This window comes from Hoplias malabaricus, chromosome 9, assembly GCF_029633855.1.
Source record: "Hoplias malabaricus isolate fHopMal1 chromosome 9, fHopMal1.hap1, whole genome shotgun sequence".
NCBI lineage: Eukaryota > Metazoa > Chordata > Actinopteri > Characiformes > Erythrinidae > Hoplias > Hoplias malabaricus.
The window spans coordinates 18,493,353-18,496,842 of NC_089808.1; the positions used below are offsets into that span (position 1 = coordinate 18,493,353).

The 3,490-nt window shown below is 36.6% G+C and overlaps 1 gene segment (V, D, J or C); it reads left to right on the forward strand.

The window, feature by feature from the left end:
* Positions 1 to 2,746: 2,746 nt before the first annotated feature.
* Positions 2,747 to 3,208, forward strand: LOC136706637 (T cell receptor alpha variable 12-2-like). The segment is given in 2 exon segments: positions 2,747 to 2,756; positions 2,853 to 3,208. Coding segments are annotated over 2 exon segments (366 nt in total).
* The last annotated feature ends 282 nt before the right edge of the window (positions 3,209 to 3,490 follow it).

The following is a 3,490-nucleotide window of genomic DNA, read 5'->3' on the forward strand; positions in this document are numbered from 1 at the left end:
ATAATCCAAGATTGTGTTCATTTTTTTGTTTATACTTTGCTACAACTTGATCTAGTTTTAATTGCTATGAACTTTATTTTCATAATTTTTGATCGGATCATCCACAAAGACAAAACAAAGCAGAGTGGAGCAGAGCAGGAGTTTCCTGTTGTAGTTTCTCATAACTGCTCTCTCTTCAGAGAGACTCACACTAACACAGATCAGCCTTAGAGCACTGATTCAACACACTTTTAATTTCATCTGAAAATGTTCACAATGAAGGCAAACCTTTTCATTCTTATTATGACATCAGGTACTCACTTTAAAAACCTGTTTCACAATATTTCAATTACATATATATATATATATATATATATATATATATATATATTTAAAACTTACATAATCAATGTTTTTCAGGTGTGTTTGGTGCTGATGAAATTGAACCATCTGGAGATCAGAAGATTTTTAAAAAAGAGGGAGAATATTTTACACTGAAATGTACTTATGACTCAAGTAGTGAATATGTTTGGCTTTACTGGTACAGACAGTATCCCAACAAACCTCCACAGTATTTACTATTTAAAGGGGCTCGATCACGGAGTGGTGATGATGATACTGCAGATGAGAGATTCCAGACTACAACATCCAGAACATCCACTGAGCTCACTCTTAGAGAAATAAGAGTAACAGATACAGCTCTCTACTACTGTGCTCTCAGAGTTGTAGCCCAGTGATGCAAAGTCTCTGAAAAGCTTTACAAAAACTTGCACACATTCTGTCTGCTTTGAACACAAGGAGATCTGAGTAATACCAAAACCACAAGGCGTTATCAGTTATTACACTTTTTATTTCAATACAAAGTCAGTGCACCTGTGGCAGAAACAATGTGAATTTTAAATAGCACAATGATTTTATGTAATCTTGTAGGTTAAAATTTTCTACTGGTTGTTTACATTTCAGTGTAATAATTCCTAATTACAAAAATGCTTTATAACTAGTTACGAAGTCTTCTTGTCACGCCCTTGTCCTGTCGTCCCCGCCATGTGCTCACTTGGCACATGGCTCTGTTTGTTATTGTCCTTGTCTCCGCCCATGTTCCACCTTTGTTCCTCCTCCTCATCAGTGTCCTCGTCAGTGTCGTTTGTAATCCATCCCCCTCGTTATCTGTCTCAGGTGTCTCTTGTCTATGTAATGTATTCAAGTTCCCTTGTCTGGCTTCCTGTTTGTCAGTCATTTGTTTCATTTCCCATGTCATGTTGTTTAGCCCTTTAGTCTGTCTGTCCTGTTTGCTTTAGCTCTCCGTGTTTAGGATTTGTCTATCTGTCTCTTTCCACCTTTGTTTTGTGCTCTCCGGTCTGTCTGTCTCTTTCCACCTTTGTTTTGTGCTCTCCGGTCTCTCTGTTTCTTTCCACCTTTGTTTTGTGCTCTCCGGTCTGTCTGTCTCTCTCCACCTTTGTTTTATGCTCTCTGGTCTGTCTGTCTTGTCTTGTCTTGTCTATTTCTCATGCCCTCCAAGTCAGTCTTTGTATCTTTTTTGTCTGTTGTGTGTGTTCAAGTTTAGTCTGCTTTAGCTCTTCCATGTTTGGTTCTCTGTCTAGGTTTAGTCTGTTTAAGCTCTCTCTGTTTAGATTTCTGTTCAGCTCTATCTGTCTAGGTTTGTCTGCCCAGTTCCCTCTCTCTGTCTAAGCGTGCAGAAATGACTGCTATAATGGTCTCTGATTTCTGAACAGAGATATGTCTAATCACCCCACAACCTTCTGAAGAGCAGCTGCAGCTCTGATAACATTCAAACCTACCTGTTTCTGGAGTCATGTTGTGCTTTATCCTAATATTTCATTCATCTACAGAGATTAAAATTCTCAGTCGCTACAACAGACATTTGTCACAGCCAGCCATTACCTAGTGCTCTTTTGTGTATATTGTATAAAGACACTTGACTCTCTTATTAGACTCTCAGCTCTTATTAGGATATTTCAGACTGCTACATCCAGATGAGTCCGTCAGTTCAGTGTTAGAGAAATTAGACCTTTACTAATGTATAGACGCAGATGATGCAAAGTAATTCATTAAAAAAAAAGTGAATTTTTTTTTTATTAAAATTCAAACATGTTATAAATCCATCTTCAAATAGACCACTTGGAGATAGAACATAGAGACAGATTTTAGTTGTGACTGTAAACTTATTACTTATTAACTATAAATACTTATTAATGAGGCATAACTTTGGCTTCAATGTACTACACACAGCTGTTTTAGTGTTTTATGTAGTGTGTTTGAACCGATAGTGAAATTAAAATTGCCTAAAATTAATTTAAAATAGCTGTTGTGTTGCAAAATGCAGTAGTTGTACATAATTGATGACATTAAACAGGGATTTAGTGTTGTATGTAATTCTGCTAAAAATCTATTGGAATTAAAATGGTTAAAAAAATGTAAAGAACCTATTGCATTACACTCAAAATCCAATGTGGTGTACATCATTAGCAGATAGAAACATAACTCGCTTACCTCAAGCCAACTTCACTGTGGTGGTGTGATGTCATAACTGCCTTTTTGGAAAGTGCAGGGCTTGACCACATTTCTCATAAAGATGTCATTTCACTGAACTGTTCTAAGCGGAAGGTAAAGCAAAGTAACTGCAGCAAAAACTGAATTATTTGTGACTGCTGTTCAGTCATGGCATACCTCTGTGACTGTTGGGTTCTACTATTGTTTTTAGGTAAGATCAGTTAAACAACTGTTTATTATATTGAATTATCTTAACATGAAACATAGTAAGTTAATAGGGGGATATTTTTATTCTTTGATCTAAACCTTAATTTAGAATTTTCACCTGATCTCATTTTTAACCTTATTATTGTCTTTGGCAGGTTATACTTCTGGTGTGGAAATAGAACCAAGTTCTTCTGCTATAAATGTCCTACAGGGAGATTCTGTTTCTCTGTCCTGTAAATACAATGGATCTACTGGAACTAATTATCTGCAGTGGTATCGTCAGTATTCCAGATCCCGTCCTGAGTTTCTGTTCTTGATCACTGAACTTAACTTTGAACAAAAAGCTGATCCTCCTGTTGCTGGAGTGCTCGCAAAAATAAATGAAGAGAAAAATCGTGTGGATCTGATGATCTCATCTGCTGCAATATCAGACTCTGCTCTTTACTACTGTGCCCTGAGGCCCACAGTCACAGGAAACTCAGTTCCACAAACAAAAACCTCCCACTACTGAGACTGAACATGGGCCTCTGCTTCTACACAAAAAGAACTTCAAATTACAGGCACAGTGTTTATATAGTGTTTTACTGCAGTTTTCTCAGAATGTGTGTACTTTCAGTATTAAGATTAATCCCATGTTCAAATAACTACACTTTTAGAAAATCGGGTATATACGTATACACGTCTCTCCCACCTTAATGTGCAAATTGTTATAAGAATTTACTCAGATTTCATGTAAAATCCTCAACTTCATTTGTTAAAACATTGGTTTGCTTTTGAAGGGTTGAACTCAAGA